At 36.5% G+C, this 22,963-nt stretch overlaps 1 protein-coding gene across 8 annotated transcripts in view; it reads left to right on the forward strand.

Annotated features, from left to right (window-relative positions):
* TBC1D19 (TBC1 domain family member 19) overlaps positions 1–22,963 on the forward strand; it is a 167,557-nt gene that overhangs the window by 87,689 nt on the left and 56,905 nt on the right. For all 8 annotated transcript variants that reach the window (XM_045076235.1, XM_013061521.2, XM_004762651.3 and 5 more), the window contains 2 exons: positions 14,454–14,528; positions 17,760–17,822. In XM_045076235.1, coding sequence (XP_044932170.1) covers positions 14,454–14,528; positions 17,760–17,822 — 138 coding nt within the window. The remainder of the gene's footprint in view (positions 1–14,453; positions 14,529–17,759; positions 17,823–22,963) is intronic.

Raw genomic sequence — 22,963 nt, forward strand, 5'->3', positions numbered from 1 at the left:
GTTGAGTTATTCATAGCATTCTGAAGATGTATTTCTTTATGGAAGCATACTGTACTAAAATTAGAATTTTAAGGACTTTTATTAAAATATTTATTAGCTTTCTAGCATGGGTCATGAAGTGTGTTTATTATTAATTTATAATAAAAGGCATTACAAATACAATTACAAATTGCTATTTAGGATAGCAATTAAAATTAAATTCCCTGTGGGAATTTCTGAATTATAGGCAATAATAGACTTATGGATATATGTTTGCAGTATACATTTCTTAAAGAAATATTTTCTTTGATTTTACTTCACTTTTTTATGTTAATAAAAATGTAAACCCAGGATTTTAAAATAGCAAATTAAATAAACAATAATAAATTGAAATCACTCAGGGTGCCTGAGTGGCCCAGTTGGTTAAGCGTCCAACTCTTGGTTTCAGCTCAGGTTATGATCTCAAGGTTGTGAAATCAAGCCCTGTGTGGGGCTCTGCTCTCTGCAGAGAGTCTGCTTGACATCCTTTTCCTGCCCCTCCCTTATTTGTGCACGTGTGTGCTTTCTCTCTTCAAGATAAGTAAATAAATCCATTAAAAAGATAAAAATAAATTAAAAGCACTCAAATCACTCATACTAAAATTATTAAATTTTATGTTTTAGAGCAATTTTAGTTTCATAGAAAAACTGATAGGAAGGTACAGAGATCTCTCATATACCTGCCGTGCCCTACACATGCATCATCTCCCCAGCTGTCAACATCCCCCACAGAGTAGTACATTTGATACAATGGATGAACTTTTATACTGACATATCATAATCACCCAAAATCCAGTGTTCACCTTAGGGTTCATCTTGGTGTTGTACATTCTAAGGATTTGGACAAATGTATAATGACAAGATCTATCCTTATACTATCATACAGAGGATTTTCACTGCCTTAAAAATCCTCTGTGCTCCACCTATTCATCTCTTCCCCTTCAACATGCTAGCAGTTATCTTTTTACTGTTTACATAATTATGCCTTTCCCAGAATGTCACATAGTTGGAATCATATATTATGCAGCCTTTTCAGATTGGTTTCTTTCATATAGTAATATGCATTTAAAGTTCCTCCATGTCTTTTCATGACTTGATGGTTCATTTCTTTTTAATGCTGAATAATATTCCATTGTCTGAACATACCACAGTTTATCCATTAACCTACGGAAGGACATCTTGGTTGCTTTCAGCTTTTGGCAACTGTGAATAAAGCTGCTATAAACATGAGTGTGCAAGGTTTTATGTGGACATAAATTTTCAACTCCTTTGTGTAAAAACTAAGGAGAAAACTTGCTGGATTATATGGTAATAGAATATTTAGTCTTTTAAGAAACCACCAAATTGTCTTCCAAAGGGGCTGTACCATTCTGCACTGCAATCAGCAATGAACATGAGTTCCTCTCTCTCCATGTCCACCGCATTTGGTATTGTCAGTGTTCCAGGTGTGGGTCATTCCAGTAGATGTGTAGTGGTATTTTGTTGTTTTAATTTGCATTTCCCTGATGACATATGATGTGGAGCATCTTTTCATATGCTCGTTTGACATCTGTACATCTTCTTTGTTGAGATGTCTGTAAAGGTCTCTTTAGCCCATTTTTTAGTTTGTTTTCGTATTGTTGAGTTTTAAGAGTTCTTTGTATATTTTGGATAATGGTCCTTTATCAGTTGTATTTTTTTTTTTTTAATTTATTTGACAGAGAGAGAAAGACAGTGAGAGGAGGAACACAAGCAAGGGGAGTGGGAGAGGGAGAAGCAGGCTTTCCGCCAAGCAGGGAACCCAGTGTGAGGCTGGATTCCAGGATCCCGAGATTACACCCTGAGCCAAAGGGAGACGCTTAATGACTGAGTCACACAAGCATCCCTATCAGATGTATCTTTTACAGATATTTTCTCCTGGTCTGTGTCTTGTTTTTTCATTCTCTTGACATTGTCTTCTGCAGAGCGCAAGTGTTTAATTTTAAATGCAGCAAGCTTATCCATCTTCTTTTTATTAATCATGTCTTTGATATTATATCTATAAAGACATCACCATACCTAAGTCATCTTGGTTTTCTCCTATGAGTTTTGCACTTTACACTTAGGTCTGTAATCCATTTTGAGTTAATTTTTATGAAGGGTATAAAGTCTTTATCTAGATTAACTTTTTTTTTATGTGGATGTCCACTTATTCCATCATTTTTTATAAAGATTGTTTTTTAGTTTTTTTCACTCCCTCATATTTTCTTTGCTCTTTCATCAAAGATCAGTTGACTATATTTATGTGGGTCTATTTCTGGAGTCTGTATTTTGTCCCATTGATTTATTATCTGTTCTTATGCCAAAACCATATTGCCTTGATTACTATAATTTTTTTAAATTATTTTTATTAGCATATAATGTATTATTTGCCCCAGGGGTACGGGTCTGTGAATCATCAGGCTTATACATTTTGATTACTATAGTTTTATAGTAAGTCTTGAAGTTCAGTAACATCAGTCCTCTAACTTTGTTGTTATTCAATATCGTATTGGTAATTCTGGGTCTTTCACCTCTTGAAATAGACTTTTAAAATCTTTTCCTTCTATTTTGATACTGTGTTGGCTATTTTGGGTTTTACCTCTTGATATAAACTTTAGAATCAGTTTGTTGATATCTATAAAATTACTTTCTGGGATTTTGATTGGGATTCCATTGAATCTATAAATCAAGTTAGGAAGAATGCACATCTTGAATCTTGACAATATTGAACATAGACTATCTCTCCACTTATTCAATTTTTCTTTGATTTCATTCATCAGAATTTTGTGGTTTTGCTCATATAGCTCTTATACATATTTTGTTAGGTTTATATCTAAGTTGAAGTTATTCTTTGGGGACTAATGTATATGATATTGTGTTTTTTAATTTGAAATTCCCCTTTTTCATTGCTTGTGTATATGACGGTGATTGGCTTTTGTATATTAACCTTTTTATCTTGCAACCTTGCTATAATTTCTTGTTAGTTCCAGGTGGGTGTTTTTGTTAAATCTTTGGGATTTTCAACATAGACAGTCATATCATTTGCAAACAAAGACAGTTTTATTTCTTCATTGTCAATTTGTGTACCTTCTATTTCCTTTTCTTGTCTTATTGCACTAGCTAGAACCTACATCATGATATTGAAAATGGTGGTGAGAGGGGACACCCTTGCCTTATACTTAATTTTAAAAGGAAAACTTTGAGTTTATCAGCATAAGGATTAACAGTAGCTATAAGTTTTTATAGGTATTCTTTATCAAGTTGAGGAAGTTCTGACTCTAATTTCTGAGGGTTTTTATTATAAGTGGGTGCTGGATTTATCAAATGCTTTCCTTTATCTATTAATCATGTTATTTTTCTTTTTAATCCACTGATATGATAGATTACATTAATTGACTTTCAAATGTTGAACCAACTTTATAGACCCATGGTAAAGCCCAAGTGGTCATGGTGTGCAATTCTTTTTATACACTGTTGGATTCAGTTTTGCTAATATTTTGTTGAAGATTTTTTTTCTATGCCCATAAGTGATATTGGTGTGTTTTTCTTTTCTTATGTTGTTTTTGGTATTAGAGTAATGCTGACCTTACAGAATAGTTAAGAAGTATTCCCCAGCTTCTGTTTTCTGACAGAAATTGTAAAGGATTGGTAGAATTTCTTTCTTAAATGTTTGGTAGTGAAACCCTCAGGGCTTAGTGTTGTCTGTTTTGGAATGTTATCCATTATTGAATCAATTACTTTTAACAGTTATAGACCTATTCAGGTTGTCTATCTCTTTTTGTGTGAATTTTGGAAAATTGTGTACTTCATATAATTGGTCCATGTCACCTAGGTTATCAAATTTGTGGTTATACAGTTGTTTATAGTATTTATTTGAGAGAGAGAGAGAGCCCATTTATGCACACGTGTGAGTAGGAGAGGTGTAAAGAGGGAGAGGGGTAGAATCTCAAGCAGACTCCCCACTGAGCACAGAGCCCGACATGGGACTCAATCCCATGACTGTGAGATCGTGACCTGAGCTGAAACCAACAGTCTTGGATGTTTGCCTGACTGAGCCAACCAGGTGCCCCAGAACCAGTTTGGTTTTGACAATTTTTCTCTACTGACTTTTTGTCTTTAATTTCATTTATTTCTGCTCTAAATACTATGATTGCTTTTTACTACTTACTCTGAATTTAATTTGCTTTTCTTTTTCTAGTTTCCTAAGGTAGAAACCTAGATACTGATTTTAGATTTTTCTTGTTTTCTAATATATTCATTCAGTGCTTTTGTAAATTTATCTTTAAGCACTACTTTCAGTGCAGCCCACAAATTTTCTTAAGTTGTTTTCATTTTAGTTGAAAATATTAGTTGAAAATATTTTAAATTTTTCTTGAGAGTTCTTATTTTGACCCATGTGTATATATTGTTTAATGTTCAAGTATTCGGTCATTTTTCATTATCTTTCTGTTACTTTCTGTTACTGATTTCTAGTTTAATTCTGAGAGCAGATTGTGTGATTTTCATTCTTTTAAATTTGTTAAGGATGCTTTATGACCCAGAACTGATCTGTCTTGATGAATGGTTCGTGTGAGCTTGAGAAGCATATGTATTGTGCTGTTGTTGGATGAAGTAATGTATAGATTTCCATTATATCCAATTAATGGCGTTGTATTCAGTTTTATCCTTTACTGATTTTTTTGCCTGCTGAATTTGTCTATGTCTGATAGAGAAGTCATAAAGTTTTATTTCAGTTGGAAATGTATGGTTTATTTAATAAATGTTGCTGATAATTAGCCATCTTCCTGAAAGAAAACATATGCTTATGAAAAAGAAGACTTTGCTTATGACATATAAAAATAAGTTTCAGGAAGACTATAAATATTCAAGTAAAAAACGGCAATTTTAGAAAAATATTTGTATAAATATGTGGTAGGATGCCTTACCTAAGGCAAGGAAGGAAATCCAAAGCCATAAGGAATTTTTTAAAAATTTGTCAATGTATACCATAAACAAGAATCAAACAACCCCTTTTTTTTGAAGAAAAAGTATTTGTAATACAAATGACAAAGGGTTAATCCTCATTATAAATAGCCCCCCCAAAAAATAACAAAATAAATATAATCTAATAGAAAAACAGGGAAATGTTATAAAAGGCCTACCTTTGAAGTATCAATTCATATGCTCAGTAAACATATGAGAGGATGTTCAACTTTATTGACATTTGGGAAAGTGCAAATTAACACAACAGTTAAGACCTCATTTTTCGCCTGGGTGATTCACCTGGTTGAGCTACTGCCTTTGGCTCAGGTTGTGATCCTGGAGTCCTGGGATTGAATACCATGTCAGGCTTCCTGCTTAGCGGATAATCTGATTCTCCTTGTGACCCTCCCCCGTCTCATGCTCTCTCTCTCTCTCTCTCTCTCTCATTCTCTCTCAAATAAATAAATAAAATCTTTAAAAAAAAAAAAAAGAAATCATTTTCCATCTGTGAGAAAGTTAAAAGTGGTGAGGATATAGGTAAACTTTTGCTCTCATCTGTTCCTGGTGGGAATTTGAATTGATGATTTTTGGGAAATGATCAGGCAAACTGTAGTCCTACTAAAGATATATATTTAACCTTCAGCCTATAACCCTTCCTTTGCCAGTATATCCCATACAAAAGCACATGTGAATAAGGATAGTTTTAATAGTGTTACTTGTAGTGACAAGCACTTTAGTATCCATCTATACGAGAATGATTAAATAAATGGTGATCTGTCTATGGAATGGTGATCTGTCTATGGCACAGCTTTAAAAATATTGAAGTGTATATAGCTAATAAGAAGAAAGATAGATGTATATCTATTAACCTAGATGGATGATCTTTCTATATAGCTAATTTAGAGAAACTGAATAATGAGTACAGTGTGATACCAGTTTATGTTTAAAAAATGACAATCAAGCGGTGCCAGGGTGGCACAGTGGGTTAAGACTCTGCCTTCGACTCGGGTCATGATCTCAGGGTCCTGTAATCAAGCCCCACATCAGGCTCCCTGCTCAGCAGAAAGCCTGCTTCCCCCCCTCTCTCCACCTGCCTCTCTGCCTAGTTGTGACCTCTCTCTCTCTCTGTCAAATAAATAAATATAACCTTTTTGTTGTTGTTGTTGTTGTTTAGTTTTTGTTTTTTGTTTTTTTTAAATTTTTTATTTTTTATAAACATATATTTTTATCCCCAGGGGTACAGGTATGTGAATCACCAGGTTTACACACTTCACAGCACTCACCAAAGCACATACCCTCCCGAGTGTCCATAAACCCACCCCCTTTTCCCAACCCCCTCCCCCCAGCAACCCTCAGTTTGTTTTGTGAGATTAAGAGTCACTTATGGTTTGTCTCCCTCCCATTCCCATCTTATTTCATTTATTCTTCTCCTACCCACTTAAGCCCACATGTTGCAGCACCACTTCCTCATATCAGGGAGATCATATGATAGTTGTCTTTCTCTGCTTGACTTATTTCGCTAAGCATGATACGCGCTAGTTCCATCCATGTTGTCACAAATGGCAAGATTTCATTTCTTTTGATGGCTGCATAGTATTCCATTGTGTATATATACCACATCTTCTTGATCCATTCATCTGTTGATGGACATCTAGGTTCTTTCCATAGTTTGGCTATTGTGGACATTGCTGCTATAAACATTCGGGTGCACGTGCCCCTTTGGATCACTACGTTTGTATCTTTAGGGTAAATACCCAATAGTGCAATTGCTGGGTCATAGGGCAGTTCTATTTTCAACATTTTGAGGAACCTCCATGCTGTTTTCCAGAGTGGCTGCACCAGCTTGCATTCCCACCAACAGTGTAGGAGGGTTTCCCCTTTTCTCCGCATCCTCGCCAGCATCTGTCATTTCCTGACTTGTTGATTTTAGCCATTCTGACTGGTGTGAGGTGATATCTCATTGTGGTTTTGATTTGTATTTCCCTGATGCCGAGTGATGTGGAGCACTTTTTCATGTGTCTGTTGGCCATCTGGATGTCTTCTTTGCAGAAATGTCTGTTCATGTCCTCTGCCCATTTCTTGATTCGATTATTTGTTCTTTGGGTGTTGAGTTTGCTAAGTTCTTTATAGATTCTGGTCACTAGTCCTTTATCTGATATGTCGTTTGCAAATATCTTCTCCCATTCTGTCAGTTGTCTTTTGATTTTGTTAACTGTTTCCTTTGCTGTGCAAAAGCTTTTGATCTTGATGAAATCCCAATAGTTCATTTCTGCCCTTGCTTCCCTTGCCTTTGGCATTGTTCCTAGGAAGATGTTGCTGTGGCAGAGGTCGAAGAGGTTGCTGCCTGTGTTCTCCTCAAGGATTTTGATGGATTCCTTTCGCACATTGAGGTCCTTCATCCATTTTGAGTCTATTTTTGTGTGTGGTGTAAGGAAATGGTCCAATTTCATTTTTCTGCATGTGGCTGTCCAGTTTTCCCAGCACCATTTATTGAAGAGGCTGTCTTTTTTCCATTGGACATTCTTTCCTGCATTGTCGAAGATTAGTTGACTGTAGAGTTGAGGGTCTATTTCTGGGCTCTCCATTCTGTACCATTGATCTATGTGTCTGTTTTTGTGCCAGTACCATGCTGTCTTGATGATGACAGCTTTGTAATAGAGCTTGAAATCCGGAATTGTGATGCCACCAACGTTGGCTTTCTTTTTCAATATCCCTTTGGCTATTCGAGGTCTTTTCTGGTTCCATATAAATTTTAGAATTATTTGTTCCATTTCTTTGAAAAAGATGGATGGTACTTTGATAGGAATTGCATTAAATGTGTAGATTGCTTTAGGTAGCATAGACATTTTCACAATATTTATTCTTCCAATCCAGGAGCATGGAACATTTTTTTCCATTTCTTTGTGTCTTCCTCAATTTCTTTCATGAGTACTTTATAGTTTTCTGAGTATAGATTCTGTGCCTCTTTGGTTAGGTTTATTCCTAGGTATCTTATGGTTTTGGGTGCAATTGTAAATGGGATTGACTCCTTAATTTCTCTTTCTTCTGTCTTGCTGTTGGTGTAGAGAAATGCAACTGATTTCTGTGCATTGATTTTATATCCTGACACTTTTCTGAATTCCTGTACAAGTTCTAGCAGTTTTGGAGTGGAGTCTTTTGGGTTTTCCACATATAGTATCATATCATCTGCGAAGAGTGATAATTTGACTTCTTTGCCGATTTGGATGCCTTTAATTTCCTTTTGTTGTCTGATTGCTGAGGCTAGGACCTCTAGTACTATGTTGAATAGCAGTGGTGATAATGGACATCCCTGCCGTGTTCCTGACCTTAGCGGAAAAGCTTTCAGTTTTTCTCCATTGAGAATGATATTTGCAGTGGGTTTTTCATAGATGGCTTTGATGATATTGAGGTATGTGCCCTCTATCCCTACACTTTGAAGAGTTTTGATCAGGAAGGGATGCTGTACTTTGTCAAATGCTTTTTCAGCATCTATTGAGAGTATCATATGGTTCTTGTTCTTTCTTTTATTGATGTGTTGTATCACATTGACTGATTTGCGGATGTTGAACTAACCTTGCAGCCCTGGAATAAATCCCACTTGGTTGTGGTGAATAATCCTTTTAATGTACTGTTGAATCCTATTGGCTAGTATTTTGTTGAGTATTTTCGCATCTGTGTTCATCAAGGATATTGGTCTATAGCTCTCTTTTTTGATGGGATCCTTGTCTGGTTTTGGGATCAAGGTGATGCTGGCCTCATAAAATGAGTTTGGAAGTTTTCCTTCCATTTCTATTTTTTGGAACAGTTTCAGGAGAATAGGAATTAGTTCTTCTTTAAATGTTTGGTAGAATTCCCCCAGGAAGCCATCTGGCCCTGGGCTTTTGTTTGTTTGGAGATTTTTAATGACTGTTTCAATCTCCTTACTGGTTATGGGTCTGCTCAGGCTTTCTATTTCTTCCTGGTTCAGTTGTGGTAGTTTATATGTTTCTAGGAATGCATCCATTTCTTCCAGATTGTCAAATTTGTTGGCGTAGAGTTGCTCATAGTATGTTCTTATAATAGTTTGTATTTCTTTGGTGTTGGTTGTGATCTCTCCTCTTTCATTCATGATTTTATTTATTTGGGTCCTTTCTCTTTACTTTTTGATAAGTCTGGCCAGGGGTTTATCAATTTTATTAATTCTTTCAAAGAACCAGCTCCTAGTTTCGTTGATTTGTTCTATTGTTTTTTTTTTTTTTGGTTTCTATTTCATTGATTTCTGCTCTGATCTTTATGATTTCTCTTCTCCTGCTGGGCTTAGGGTTTCTTTCTTGTTCTTTCTCCAGCTCCTTTAGGTGTAGGGTTAGGTTGTGTACCTGAGACCTTTCTTGTTTCTTGAGAAAGGCATGTACCGCTATATATTTTCCTCAGGACTGCCTTTGTTGTGTCCCACAGATTTTGAACCATTGTTTTTTCATTATCATTTGTTTCCATGATTTTTTTCAATTCTTCTTTAATTTCCCGGTTGACCCATTCATTCTTTAGAAGGATGCTGTTTAGTCTCCATGTATTTGGGTTCTTTCCAAACTTCCTTTTGTGGTTGAGTTCTAGCTTTAGAGCATTGTGGTCTGAAAATATGCAGGGAATGATCCCAATCTTTTGATACTGGCTGAGTCCTGATTTAGGACTGAGGATGTGATCTATTCTGGAGAATGTTCCATGTGCACTAGAGAAGAATGTGTATTCTGTTGCTTTGGGGTGAAATGTTCTGAATATATCTGTGATGTCCATCTGGTCCAGTGTGTCGTTTAAGGCCTTTATTTCCTTGCTGATCTTTTGCTTGGTTGATCTGTCCATTTCAGTGATGGGAGTGTTAAAGTCCCCTACTATTATTGTATTATTGTTGATGTGTTTCTTTGATTTTGTTATTAATTGGTTTATATAGTTGGCTGCTCCCACGTTGGGGGCATAGATATTTAAAATTGTTAAATCTTCTTGTTGGACAGACCCTTTGAGTATGATATAGTGTCCTTCCTCATCTCTTATTATAGTCTTTGGCTTAAAATCTAATTGATCTGATATAAGGATTGCCACTCCTGCTTTCTTCTGATGTCCATTAGCATGGTAAATTCTTTTCCACCCCCTCACTTTAAATCTGGAGGTGTCTTCAGGCTTAAAATGAGTTTCTTGGAGGCAACATATAGATGGGTTTTGTTTTTTTATCCATTCTGATACCCTGTGTCTTTTGACAGGGGCATTTAGCCCATTAACATTCAGGGTAACTATTGAGAGATATGAATTTAGTGCCATTGTATTGCCTGTAAGGTGACTGTTACTGTATATGGTCTCTGTTCCTTTCTGATCTACCACTTGTAGGCTCTCTCTTTGCTTAGAGGACCCCTTTCAATATTTCCTGTAGGGCTGGTTTGGTGTTTGCAAATTCTTTCAGTTTTTGTTTGTCCTGGAAGCTTTTAATCTCTCCTTCTATTTTCAATGATAGCCTAGCTGGATATAGTATTCTTGGCTGCATGTTTTTCTCATTTAGTGCTCTGAAAATATCATGCCAGCTCTTTCTGGCCTGCCAGGTCTCTGTGGATAAGTCAGCTGCCAATCTAATATTTTTACCATTGTATGTTACAGACTTCTTTTCCCGGGCTGCTTTCAGGATTTTCTCTTTGTCACTGAGACTTGTAAATTTTACTATTAGGTGACGGGGTGTGGGCCTATTCTTATTGATTTTGAGGGGCATTCTCTGAACCTCCTGAATTTTGATGCTCGTTCCCTTTGCCATATTGGGGAAATTCTCCCCAATAATTCTCTCCAGTATACCTTCTGCTCCCCTCTCTCTTTCTTCTTCTTCTGGAATCCCAATTATTCTAATGTTGTTTCGTCTTATGGTGTCACTTATCTCTCGAATTCTCCCCTTGTGGTCCAGTAGCTGTTTGTCCCTCTTTTGCTCAGCTTCTTTATTCTCTGTCATTTGGTCTTCTATATCACTAATTCTTTCTTCTGCCTCATTTATCCTAGCAGTGAGAGCCTCCATTTTTGATTGCACCTCATTAATAGCTTTTTTGATTTCAACTTGGTTAGATTTTAGTTCTTTTATTTCTCCAGAAAGGGCTTTTATATCTCTCGAGAGGGTTTCTCTAATATCTTCCATGCCTTTTTCGAGCCCGGCTAGAACCTTGAGAATTGTCATTCTGAACTCTAGATCTGACATATTACCGATGTCTGTATTGATTAGGTCCCTAGCCTTCGGTACTGCCTCTTGTTCTTTTTTTTGTGTTGAATTTTTCCGTCTTGTCATTTTGTCCAGATAAGAGTATATGAAGGAGCAAGTAAAATACTAAAAGGGTGGCAACAACCCCAGGAAAATATGCTTTAACCAAATTAGAAGAGATCCCAAATCGTGAGGGGGGAGAAAGGGGATAAAAAGAGGTTCAAAAAGGAAGAAAGAAAAAAAAAAAGAAAAGAATAAAAAAAGAAAACAAATAAGAAAAATATAAAAAAGAAAAAATATATTTATTGGATAAACTAGTTAAAAAACGTTAAAAAAGAAAAAGGTAAAAGTTAAAAAAAATTTACCAGAAGGCGAGAAAAGAAAAACAAAAAATGAAAAAGAAAAAAATTAAATTAACTGCAAGACTAAAAAAAATCACAGGGAAAAAGCCATGAGTTCCGTGCTTTGCTTTCTCGTCCTCTGGAATTCTGCTGCTCTCCTTGGTATTGAAACCTCACTCCTTGGTAGGTGAACTTGGTCTCGGCTGGATTTCTTGTTGATCTTCTGGGCGAGGGGCCTAGTGTAGTGATTCTCAAGTGTCTTTGCCCCAGGCGGAATTGCACCGCCCTTACCAGGGGCCTGGCTGAGTAATCCGCTCGGGTTTGCTTTCAGGAGCTTTTGTTCCCTGAGCACTTTCCATAGAGTTCCGGAGGATGGGAATACAAATGGCGGCCTCCTGGTCTCCGGCCCGGAGGAGCTGAAAGCCCAGGGCCCCACTCCTCATTGCGCCCTCAGAGAACAGCGCCCAGTTACTCCCGTCTGCCTGACCTCCGGCCGCGCTCCGAGCTCACCGAGCCTGCAACCGGTTCAAGGTAACACCGAGCAGTGAGCTTACTGTCGGCTCTGTCTCTGTAGCCAGCTTTCCCGTTCCAATACCCGCAAGCTCTGCGACACTCAGACACCCCCGATCCTTCTGTGACCCCGCATGGGCTTCGCCCCGGTTTAGCCTCTGGAGCGATGTCCCTCAGCGGAACAGACTTTTAAAAGTCCTGATTTTGTGCGCGGTTGCTCCGCCGCTTGCCGGGAGCCGGCCCCTCCCCCCCGGGGTCTATCTTCCCGTGCTTTGGATTCACGTCTCCGCCGGTCCTACCTTTCAAAACGTGGTTGTTTTTCTGTTTCCAGAATTGCTGTTCTTCTTCTCTTCGATCTGCCGATGGATTTTCAGGTGTTTGCAATCTTTAGATAAGCTATCTAGCTGATCTCCGGCTAGCTGAAGTAGTCTCATCCTGCTACTTCTCCACCATCTTGACTCCTCTCTAACCTTTTTTTTTAAATGACAATCAAAACCCTTACATATAAGTATATATTTATACAAGCATAGAAAAAGCTATGGAAAAATACAAACTACTAATAATATTACAAATACAATGCAAATAACATTAGTTTCTTTGGGAAGGCAGAATGGAAAACGGAAGGATTGTTACCTTTTTCTTTATCCAGCTGTAGATTGTCTTAGTTCCTTAACAGTCACATATCAGTTTGTGATTTTAAATTTGTTTTTTTTAAATTTGATTTTTTTTTTAAGAGGCATAACTCTAGACTTACTAGCTTTTCCACTCTAGAAAACATTAAAGTATAATACTAGGCTCTTTGTCAGTTGTTGAGGATTGGTGTTTGAATTAGGTACTGTTCCTGTCTTTAAGAATGTTCTTCATTCTAGTGAGAGAAATGGATTCAATAGATACAGTGGAAGTTAAATAAAATAACAAAATAATTTTGCCTTAGTTAAGAAATCAAAGCATCATAAATAAGAGCAAAGTAAGGCATTTTTATTAAAATTAAAATGACTAAAAATAGCCAGTAAATCTCCAGATTATCTTTAGGCAAAGAGCATTTTAGCCCAAATCAGAGAACTGTGTATTAAGCATCTTTCAAGATTAAGAAATCATATTTCATGAAACATAGGGTCAGACACCATCCTGCTAAAGCAGCTGCTCACAACAGATCTTTGTCGCTAATGACCCTGTCCCTTATCTCTTACTTGTCTGAAGAAATGTTTTCAGAAAGAATCATACAGATTAGTGTGTAGTGGAGCTAAGCAGTGTTTGGATATCAGCAGAAGCCAGAGCGAAAAGTGCCTGAGAGATGAATGGAGGGATTGGAAAAACACAAGGGCCAGCTAAAGCAATGAGATATTTCCATCTGTCTTTAAGACAGCTATTATCCATTTGATTCTTACCTTCATTCTATTTTTTGAATGCCCTGACCAACATTAACCTGATGTTTAACTGGATTATAGTCTCAAATCCTTCCTCCCTCTCCCTCCCTCCTTTGCTATTTTTCTTTTCCCCCTTTTTTCTCTCCTTTCCATCTTCCCTCTCTGTCTTCTATATCTTATTATCTATTAAATTAAACATTAGCTTAGGGGCACCTGGGTGGCTCAGTGGGTTAAAGCCTCTGCCTTCGGCTCAGGTCATGATCCCAGAGTCCTGGGATGGAGCCCCGTATCGGGCTCTCTGCTTCGCATGGAGCCTGCGTCCTCCTCTCTCTCTGCCTCCCTCTCTGCCTGCTTGTGATCTCTGCCTGTCAAATAAATAAATAAAATCTGTAAAAAAAAAAAATTAGCCTAATCTTTTCACTACATAGTGTTAATCAGATTTTATGATGTTATGGGACCATATTCTAATATTTTTAAAAAACTGACTTTCATATGCTATGTGATTGCTTTTACTTGCTGGGATTTTATTTTATAATAATTTAGATATTAGGAAAGCAGTATGGAGTGTCCTTCTGGGTTTCTGTATAGATTCCAGGCCAGGTTTCTTGGAATCAACTCTTACTACTTTTGTGGCCTTTGATAGCAAGTTGCTTTCTTCTCTGGGTCTGTTTCTCAAATACAATCGGGAAGAATAATCACTGAACTATTTTATTGGTATGGGATTAAATGAGTTAACATGTATGGTGGGTAAAACAGTTTCTGACATCTAATAATTAATAAATATTACTGTATTTGCTATTAAATAATAGTTAATCAGTTTAGCAAACATTGATTAAATACCCACCAGGTCCCCAATTCTTATCCTAAGTAATAGGATTAGGTATATTTATTGAGTATCTACTATTGGCCAGGCATGGAGAATATAGAAGTGAATAAAATGAAGTCCTCTTGGTGTTTATGATACTATTAATGAATATTATTTATTAAAATTTGAGGCTGACTTTATAAATGTGACTGACCTTTAATTTTGTGTGTTTGTCTTACTTTTAAATCTAGGATATCTTGTATTATGAGCAGCTTAAGACCAATGTAATACAACATGACCTTTTGGTGGACAGTCTAATCTATAAAGTAAGTAAAGGTGTACACAGTTTATTCACTTCAGTAATATCATTAAACAATCATTGTGAGTCTTTAACATATAGGACCTATACTTTGTATGATAATACATGTTAATCTTAAAAATAATTTTAAGTGATCATTGTACCTGTAAGATAAGGTTCATTTTCAAAATATTTAGTCTCCAGTCAGTATTATCCTCCTTCCCTTTGAAACTGTCCTCATGATTCTTTCCTGATACTCCCATTTTTTTTGATTAAAAGGATGATAAACATTCCTTTTTCCAATAAATTCAAGTTTTCCACACAAACCAAATAAAAATGCAACTGGAAAAATAAGACTATTTTTCAGAGTCAAAATTAGACTAATATTTTTATCTTATTTATCTAATGATTCTTTATCTAATTATGCTTATTCTCTTGCGTTGAATTCATTTTTATTTTTAATTTTTTTATAGTTTTGGACATCTGGTCAAGCACATGTCAAGTTTTATGATAGGGATACACTGAGTTTTTGTTCCAGGTATCTGATACTGAGTTGAATGTTGAGATATAGATAGTATAAGCATGGAATAGGATATGCCTGATTCTACATTAATAAAAGACTTGGATTTTTAATTTAGGACTTGAAAGATAGGGAAGAAGGGCATATTATTTCAGGCCTCAAAAATGGGAGAGAGAAAACACATTGAAGACCTGAAGATTTTTATGGGTAGAACTTGACCAAGGCTAATAACAATTGGCATTTAGTGACTATCTACCATGTGCCATACAGTGTTCCAAACTCTTCATATAGATTGTCCTTGATCCTGAAAGCTATCTTAAGAGTATCAGATACCAGCATTTAGGTATCATTTATAGATTAATGCATTTTTCCCCCTGAGAAAAAGCCATATGTTCAGTAAAATCATATATTAAAGATAATAGAGCTCCTGGGAAAAATAGTATTGGGGTAACTTTTGCAATTTTATAACGAGAATACTAACAAAAACAATTATTGATAGTTTGGAAGATGAATTGGACAGCTCCAGCAGGCTACTCCTGCAGGAGTTACTAAAAATGTACAAATATAACGAAGTAGAAATGCTAACAGAATGCAGATGGAAGTGGTGTGCTGGGTCCCTGGGGCTGCTGTTAAGGTGGGCACAAGAGGAAGTACAGCAACTAGGAGATGTGTAGGCCAGGGGTGTGCCTGTCTGAAGAGAGAGCCCCTCATATGGTCATTTATTTTTAATTTTCTTGAAATGCAATTATAAAGGTTCATTCCTGTGCAGCCGCTGAGCAAAAGGCATTTTTCCTTTCTTGCCAAAGGTTCTGGTTCTACTCTTGCAATTTTGACAACTCTGTTAAAAGAAAAGTTGCATATGAACCAACACAATTTCCATGTTATAACATATATTGTTCCCTTACCCCCCAGCCACATACTGACATGTGTTATAGCAAAATAGGAAGTACTCTTCTTTTACCATTTTATGTATGGAGGGAGCTGAAGTAAAGAAAGATTAATTAGCTAAATTCACATAATAAGTAGCAAAGTCAAGATTTGAATGTAGATAATCTGACTTCACAATCATACTTTTTAAATCACTATTCACTACAGGAAGCAAAGTCTTGACTCTCTCAGAAGTTTTACATAGGTTTGGATCACAGATACTATTGTTAACTGAAGTCAGTTAGTCACGCTCAGGGGATTATTTTAGCACTAGCCAAAGAGATTTTCAGGACTCTGAGACCTTTCAACCGCTTTTTCTATTCAAACGAAAGAAGACTCAAAAAGAAGTTCAGAAAGTCAGGAGGGGCTAGCATGAGAATTCTCTTTGCTGCCAAGATGAATTTCAGTTTGAATCAGTAAAGGAAGAGGTAAACAGTTTGTATTTGAAAAATTAATTGTAAGTTAGTAGAATCAATCCTGACTGTCCATATAGCATGAATATTTTTAGGAAGATATCTGTCTCTGGTTGTTCCTGACTTGAGTGTGTTGAGCTTTGCTGATCTTTTTGGAGCAATTCCAAATGTTATTAAAGTCAGCTTTTGAAGGAATGGGCATTTAAAAAAAATTATTTGAAGTTTCATTAAAGCTCCCTGTGGCAAAGACTAATTTTTAATTTAACTGAAAATAAAACAAAATTATGTTATTGGTTGAAGGAATGGATGGAACAAGGCAATACTAAATTTAGAACATCACCAAACCCTCCCTAAGCTAAATTATTAAATTGTTCTCTGAATTTTTTTTTCCCACAAAGTTGCCTCATGTCCACACTTTCTACAGTTTTGCACCACCTACTATGACCTGACAGTTTATACCAGAGTTTCTCGACCTTTTCTTCATTATTAGCTCCCTAAAGAGAAAAACTAATTTTTCTCTAATATAAAAAAATAATACCAAAGAGTAAGATTTAGAGGTCTATAAACCATTGTAATAATGAAATTTTTTGGCCTCAGAGAGCTAATTCTCACCCCCTTGGAGGTAGTGTCATCCCTATTGAGAATGCATGATCTCTATCTCTACCTGTATTATCTTCTGATTTAGAAGACTGACCCCTTTCTTTTCTTTTAATTTGTGTCTTTAAATTTTTCTAGACTTAGCACATATTCACTCCCTCCAGGATCATCCATGATTCATTTCATCCTCCCTTGATTGCTGCTTTGCTCAATACCCTGGTTGAAATTTGTAGATTGAGCAATATTATCTTGGATTTCTTTAATTTTTCTTTCTAACTGTTCCCATATTTCTACTACATATGTTTTCTTGTTGGTGTGATTATAGACTTTTTGAAGGTAGCAGTTGTTTGTTGGGTAATATGCAATGACTTGCAAATGAATAATCGCTGTCATGTGAAAGATGTTTGGTATTTCAAGGTAATGGCAAGAATGTGAACTTGAACAGTAGATGATGATTTTGAAATAGTAACTTAGAGCTAACTTGTTATGCTTTCTTCTGGTTGTTGTGATATATCTGCTTTTCCAACTTTAAGACACTAAAAAATCCGACTAAAGAAGATAAAGATTAAAATAAATAATAAGGAATTGCTGATGGAACCTAAAAAGTTGTGAACAATTGAGGTCCAATAATGTGTCACGTGTATTAGTCAAGTAAATTTATAGCAGTGATGAAATCTGACACATTTATAATCATACATAAGTAAAATCATTACAGTATTATTTCTAGATAATGCATTTATGTCATAGTACTATAGACATACTCCTTTAGGTTCTTTTCTATGCTCTCTACCTTTAATTATAGGATGTGAAGTTGACAGCAAGCAACGATGATTATTATTTTGTATTTGAAGATTATTTGTATCAGGTAAGACAAAAAATCAAAATATATAATGTCCTTGTTTTTAAGTGCTCTAACTCAGCATACTTGAGGAGGTATCTCTGTTTTTAACTGAATCCTCCTGAAATTTAAGCCACATTGGTTTTTTATCAAATATTCTAAGTTTAGAATAAGGTTAACGTTTATTTTTATGTGGAATTGTGTGGGAGATTAAGAGTTCTCAAATGAGTGTTTGGACTGTTTCTTTTGGTCATATTTGCTATGACCAAGAGAGGTATAGGCACAGAGCCTTATATTGGGTATTAAATTCATACTTAGAAAAAGCATTTTACATGACACTTTTCTATTAAAAGTATTGAATAAATAATTAAATGTTTTGAAATCTATTTGAGGTGTCTTGATTATTCTTTGATCATTTCATGTACTGATGTTGTAGATGTTTTGGTCCTTACCTAAGTCTTTTTCATATCTACTAAAATTAAAACATTTTATCTTAAGTAGAAAATGTATAATTTCTAAAGAATTGCCTAGATGGTATTCTTTTTTAAAAGATCACACATAGATATTAATAATTTTATTTTGAGTGTCAATATAAATGTCATGGTATAAATATCTAGTTTTCACAAAGTAATTTCAGCTTGATTAAATATAAATCAGTTCCAGCTGTTTGGATTAGCAGATTTCTGTTAGTAATAGTGGTAGTAGTATGCATCTATATAAGAAAAAGAGTTAGAAAAGAATCTCTCAAGGTTTAATTAATCATTCATTCAAAGAACTGAAATCCAAAGACTTCATTGATAAAATTAAAGTTTAAAATAATCTAGAAACAAATTTAAGAGGATTTTAATGATTTCACATATGTGATTATATTTTTTAGTTTAAAAAATAATGTTTTAAAATTCTATTTTTAATATAAAGTCAGTTATTAATTAAAATTTAGAAAATACAAAAATCTGAAAGTTTATTTACTTATGGCACCAGTATTATACCCCAGTGTCTAATTGTTACTAATCAGTTAAATTCTGAATTTCATTTATAGATTGTTATTTTATTGATTACCTCTAAACTTAAGAAAATTGAATGTATGCTATCACTTTTAGAAGAGTTGCATGGAACCATCCCCAGCAGAAGAACCATAACTGGTGAAAATTATTTTAAAAACAGAAACATTTTAAGTATCTGAAAATGGTCCTAAGGCTATATATCAAATCAGAGAAAAAAAAAAGAAAGAAAGAAAGAAAAGAGAAGAAAATTGCTCAAGAGAAGCTACTAAGTCCCAGGAAGAACAGTCTGTGGCACTTGAGCCAAATCACTCTCTCCTTCCCCTCACCCCCAGATCAGCAAGACAGAAGCTTCAATTCATCTGAGTGTGACCGAGAAGATGGGGCTCCCTTTTCCTCTAACTTCCAGTCAAGGGCTACAGTAGCTCTACAGAAGGTGTACGTAGCTAGTATTTCTCATATCCTTTAGCTCTTTGTTGCAGATGCTAAATTTCAGAATATTGCTGCCAAGAAGTCATAAGTTCCCTTGTTCCACCTAGTCTCCACTCATGGAGCAGGCATCTGCCCCAAATGCTCTACCTGCTCTCAATAGGCTGAGAATACTGGAGCCCCACTTCCCTCACCCCAATTTGCTTATAGAGTGGTAGTTCCTCACTGGGAGAGGCAAGCTGAGAACACTAGAAGTTACTGTAGCCAACCAGTGCCCTTCTCAGAAATCAGAAATGGGCCACTGTCCCTACCCCTAGTTCCAGAGCAGTCACTCAAGAGATTTTGTCCAGGGACATAAGAAAAGAGACTAATGAGGGGCGCCTGGGTGGCTCAGTGGGTTAAGCCGCTGCCTTCGGCTCGGGTCATGATCTCAGGGTCCTGGGATCGAGTCCCGCATCGGGCTCTCTGCTCAGCAGGGAGCCTGCTTCCTCCTCTCTCTCTCTGCCTGCCTCTCTGCCTGCTTGTGATTTCTCTCTGTCAAATAAATAAATAAAATCTTTAAAAAAAAAAAAAAAAGATAGTTTAAAAAAAAAAAAGAAAAGAGACTAATGAAGCTGTCCACAAAGAACTGACCTTAAATGGAATGTGGGAAAGTTCGAGCTTAATGGGCTTCTTAAAACAATGGAGATTTTACCAATAAGCAATTAAGAGGAGGCAATTAGCTTCATAAGGGTAATGAGCTAAAACTACAAGCCACCTACTTTACCAGAGAGACCAGAGAAAAAGACAGCTGGAAAGAGCCTTGCCGGGGTAGGAACAAATTTCAAAGACTGGCTTCAAAAATGACTTCAGTAAAGGATTCAAAATTTAATTGTGTCACACTGTGGTACGATTTATGCCCAAGAACATTGTTTTAAACAGTAGAGCATCACCTAGCAGTTAGTGGAGCTTAACATCTGGTTGTGATACAGGCAGGGGCAGAAAGCTTAGCAGAGAGGTCAGAGAGAGGGAGACAATTAGAAGAGCCCTTTTAAAACTTGTTATTGAGGAATGACTGCATAGGCAAGGCTGTGCCCTCTGACATACATCAGAGGCTTCACACTGTGTGAGAAATGAACTTCAATAAAATATTCCAAACAAGTCAGTAAACAAATAAGCAAACTCACGGTTGATGGAATCTCACTTATTTATTTTTGCTTTTGTTCCTTGTGATTTTGGCATTATATCCAGGAAACCATTGCCAAGACCAATGTCAAGGAGATTTTCTCTATGTTTTCTTCTAGAAGATTTATGGTTCAGGTCTTAAATTTAAGTCTTTAATTCATTTTAAATTTATTTTTGTGAGTGATGTAAAACAGGGGTCTAATTCCATTCTTCTGTATGTCATTATTTGGTTTTCCCAGCACCATTTATTGAAGTACTATCCTTTCTGCATTGAGTAGTCTCAGCTCCCTTGTCAAATATGACTTGACTATATATGCAGGAGTTTATTTCTGTGTTCTTTGATTCTGTTCTATTGGTCTCTGTGTCTGTTTTTATGCCAGTGCCATATGTTTTGATTACTGTAGCTTCAAAGTGTAGTTTGAAATCAGGAAGTGTAATGCCTCTGGCTTTGTTATTCTTTCTCAAGACTGCCTTAGCTATTCGGGATCCTTCGTCTTTATACAAAGTTTTAGGATCAGGTTTTCTCTTTCTGTGAAAAATGCCACTGGAATTTTGATAGGGATTCCATTGTATCTGTAGATGGCTTTTGGGTTATCAGTATTTCAACAATGTTATTTTTACTGATCCATGAACAGGGATTTTTCATTTCCATTTGTGTCTTCTTCAGTTTGTTTCATCAAAGTCTTAAATTTATCAGTGTAAAAAATATTTCCCTCCTTAGGTAAATTTATTCCTTAGTATCTTATTCTTTTGTATGTTATTGTGAATGGGATTATTGTGTGTGTGTGTGTGTGTGTGTGTGTGTGTTTTAACTGCTTTGTTATTAGTGTATAGAAATGCAGCCGTTGAGCACCTGGGTGGCTCAGTTGGTTAAGTGTCTACCTTCAGCTCAGGGCATGATCTCAGGGTCCTGGGACTGAGCCCTGTGTTGGGCTCCCTACTCAGCCAGGAGTCTCCTTTCTCCCTCTTCTTCTCCCTCTCCCATTCTCTTATGCTCTCTCTCTTTCTCAAATAAACGTATTTTAAAAAAAGAAGTGCAGCTGTTTCCTGGTGTTGGTTTTATATCCTGCAACTTTACTGAATTGGTTGATTAGTTAGTTCTAGCAGCTTGTTGGTGGCATCTTTAGGATTTTTATGTTTATTAGTTCACATTGATGCAGGTGGGCTGGGTCTGAGGACTCAGACCCTTTTAGCTGGTCCTTGGCTTCACACAGGATGGAAATCAAACATGAGCCGGAAGGAGGTGAAAGCAGAGTTTATTGAAGGTTGAGAGAACAGGTACAGACGGAGAATCTGGGGGACTCAGAAATGAAAAGAGGGAGTCTTTGCTTGGGATCTGAGGTTTTGATTGATGATTGTGGTGTGGTGCATGTGTCTTCTCAGGCATCCAGAAACTGATCAGAATGAAGACAGGGTTCAGGTGTCCATCATAAGTCACTTATTCCCTGGAGCCAGGGGTCTTGGCATCGGGGTGTTGGTGGCAGTGGTCTTTAATGTACACATAATGGCCTCACCCGGTCATTCCTTAGATAATATCTGTCGTGCTGGAAGACTCCAGAGAAATCATTAACTCTGCCCCTTACAAGGAGGACATACATTAAGGTATGTATAGGGCAGGGTGCAGGTTCTAGCAAGAATAGAAGACAAAAAAGGAAGCAAAGGGGAAAAAGAAACTAACTTTTTTTTTTTCTTTCCCCTCCTCATGGGACCCCTTTGATTTCCCTGTCTCATTCCCTGGTATGCGATTTTCATACTCCAATTCTTCTTCTTCTTTTTTTTTTTTTTTTTAAGATTTCATTTGTTTATTTGACAAAGATCACAAGTAGGCAGAGAGGCAGGCAGAGAGAGAAAGAGAGAGGAGGAAGCAGGCTCCCTGCCAAGCAGAGAGCCTGATATGGGGCTCGATCCCAGGACCCTGGGATCATGACCCAAGCCAAAGGCAGAGGCCTTAAACCACTGAGCCACCCAGGTGCCCCTCATACTCCTATTCTTAAGGGGTGTTGAAGGGCGAAGGTCTCATCTTCTGTAGCTTCTTCAGGCTGAAAGGGATTGTAGACCCTGCCTATTGGAACGCATAAAAATACCATTTAAATGAAGGGTCCCTACTTGTAGATTGTCAGAGCTGTTCGTGAGGCCGCGAACGCCTCCTAAAGAATATCCGTTCTGATAATTTTTCTGACATATTTATGCAGAACATGCAACAACAATAGCTCCCACAGCAAAGAAAAAACCCTAGCAGAATTATTGCTACTACTACTAAAAGAAGTTTTTTCCACCAAGACCATATATTTCCACTAAACCAGGAATAAATCCAATCATTGAGGGAACTAGAGGAGTCAGACATTTCTTTAATTTGGATGTTCATGTCTGATAAAAGTTTAGATACATTAGCTGAGTTATCTGGGATATATACACAACATTCAGTCTTAATGATAGCACAGGTTCCTCCTTGAGCTGCTGTTATTATGTCTAAGGCCATCCTATTTTGTAATACAGCCTTTCTCATTAATGTAACTTCAGAATTTAATAGCCCGATTGCCAGCATAGTATCATTAAGGGCATGTGTGGTATAGT

The sequence above is a fragment of the Mustela putorius genome, unplaced genomic scaffold (genome assembly GCF_011764305.1).
Source record: "Mustela putorius furo isolate JIRA1106 unplaced genomic scaffold, ASM1176430v1.1 tig00000083_pilon_pilon_pilon, whole genome shotgun sequence".
NCBI lineage: Eukaryota > Metazoa > Chordata > Mammalia > Carnivora > Mustelidae > Mustela > Mustela putorius.